This window comes from Tupaia chinensis, unplaced genomic scaffold (assembly GCF_000334495.1).
Source record: "Tupaia chinensis unplaced genomic scaffold, TupChi_1.0 Scaffold138060_1, whole genome shotgun sequence".
Lineage (NCBI taxonomy): Eukaryota > Metazoa > Chordata > Mammalia > Scandentia > Tupaiidae > Tupaia > Tupaia belangeri.
Genome location: NW_006197961.1, coordinates 732,784 through 733,944, shown reverse-complemented (window position 1 = coordinate 733,944; position 1,161 = coordinate 732,784). Strand labels below are relative to the sequence as shown.

Here is a 1,161-nt window from a genome sequence, read left to right as displayed (position 1 = left end):
GCGGCGCTAAGGGGCGTGGGGCGGCCTGCTCCCCCTCCCCCGGGGCTGCGCCCGGCCTCACCGGTCAAAGAAGGAGGCCAGAAGCCGCCGCAGCAGGACCTTGTGCCGCGTGCCCGCACTCACGTGGCAGTTCATGAGCTGCGCCCTCGTGATGTACACGTTGGTGCCTGGTGAGGGAAGGTGGGGATGGCCAGGGTGCCCCCGGTCCATCTGGTCCCCCTTGGGGGAGGACCTGGGCTGACCCACTTTTCAGACCTTCTGCAGAACTCCCCAGCTGGGCTCTGGGTGCCCCAGGGACCTGCGACAGTTGGGCGACCTCACTATACGCAGTGCACTTGCAGTGTGACCACGTGATCTGCCCACCCCCCAGGGACTGGGGGTCCCCAAGGACACTGGATGTTTGCTCGCCAGCCACCCCGGGGGCAGCTCATCCTCCCCCAGCGGCCTAACAATGGCCGCCACCGAGGACATCCCCCGGGGTGTCTGCTGTGGCTACCCTGCCAGGCACCTGCTATCTGTGCCACTGAATAGACCGGGAAACCGAGGTGTTCAGGGCTACGGACCGCTCCTGGACCCAGCATGCTGCTCCTTCAGCCCGGGTGGGCTGGAAGCCTGGGGTGGGAAAGGATCCGGAAATGAGGTATGGCTGGCCTACCTGTCACCAGCTCCAGCTTCTCAGAGGGGTCACCCTCGTCGTAGAGCTTGGGGTGGCAGCGGTTCCCGATCTGGTTGATGAGCTCGGCCGGGAGGGATGCCAGCTCCTGTCGCACTCGGATGCGATTCCGGGACTCGGGAGCCGCCTGTTCGGGGAGGGCCTCCACCTTCTCAGCTGTGGGGAGAAAACAGGGCAGCGGTTGGGAGTCTGGGCGGGCCACGCTGGGGTTGAGCCTGTGGCTGGGCAGGCCCAGGCGGGGCCTGGCGGTGGGGCGGGGCCAGGCTAGGTCTTGGGGGCGGGTCTAAGAGACAGGGCCTCACCCGTGGGCCCGACGTTCATCATGCTGTACATGGTGTACATATTGCAGATCTGCCGGTACTGCTCGTCTGTACCCTCCTCGCCCGCGTCCTCCTCCTCGTCCTCCTCGTTGTGGTAGGAGCCGGGGCTGTCGCTGGTGTAGGCGCTGGAGGTGCCCGGGCTGGTCCGCTCCGACGTGCTGGGCCCAC

At 66.9% G+C, this 1,161-nt stretch overlaps 1 protein-coding gene across 1 annotated transcript in view; it reads right to left on the bottom strand.

The window, feature by feature from the left end:
- NACC1 (nucleus accumbens associated 1) overlaps nucleotides 1–1,161 on the bottom strand; it is an 11,809-nt gene that overhangs the window by 2,615 nt on the left and 8,033 nt on the right. Inside the window, 3 exon segments of the mRNA XM_006161040.3 lie at nucleotides 25–167; nucleotides 656–829; nucleotides 976–1,159. Coding sequence (XP_006161102.1) covers nucleotides 25–167; nucleotides 656–829; nucleotides 976–1,159 — 501 coding nt within the window.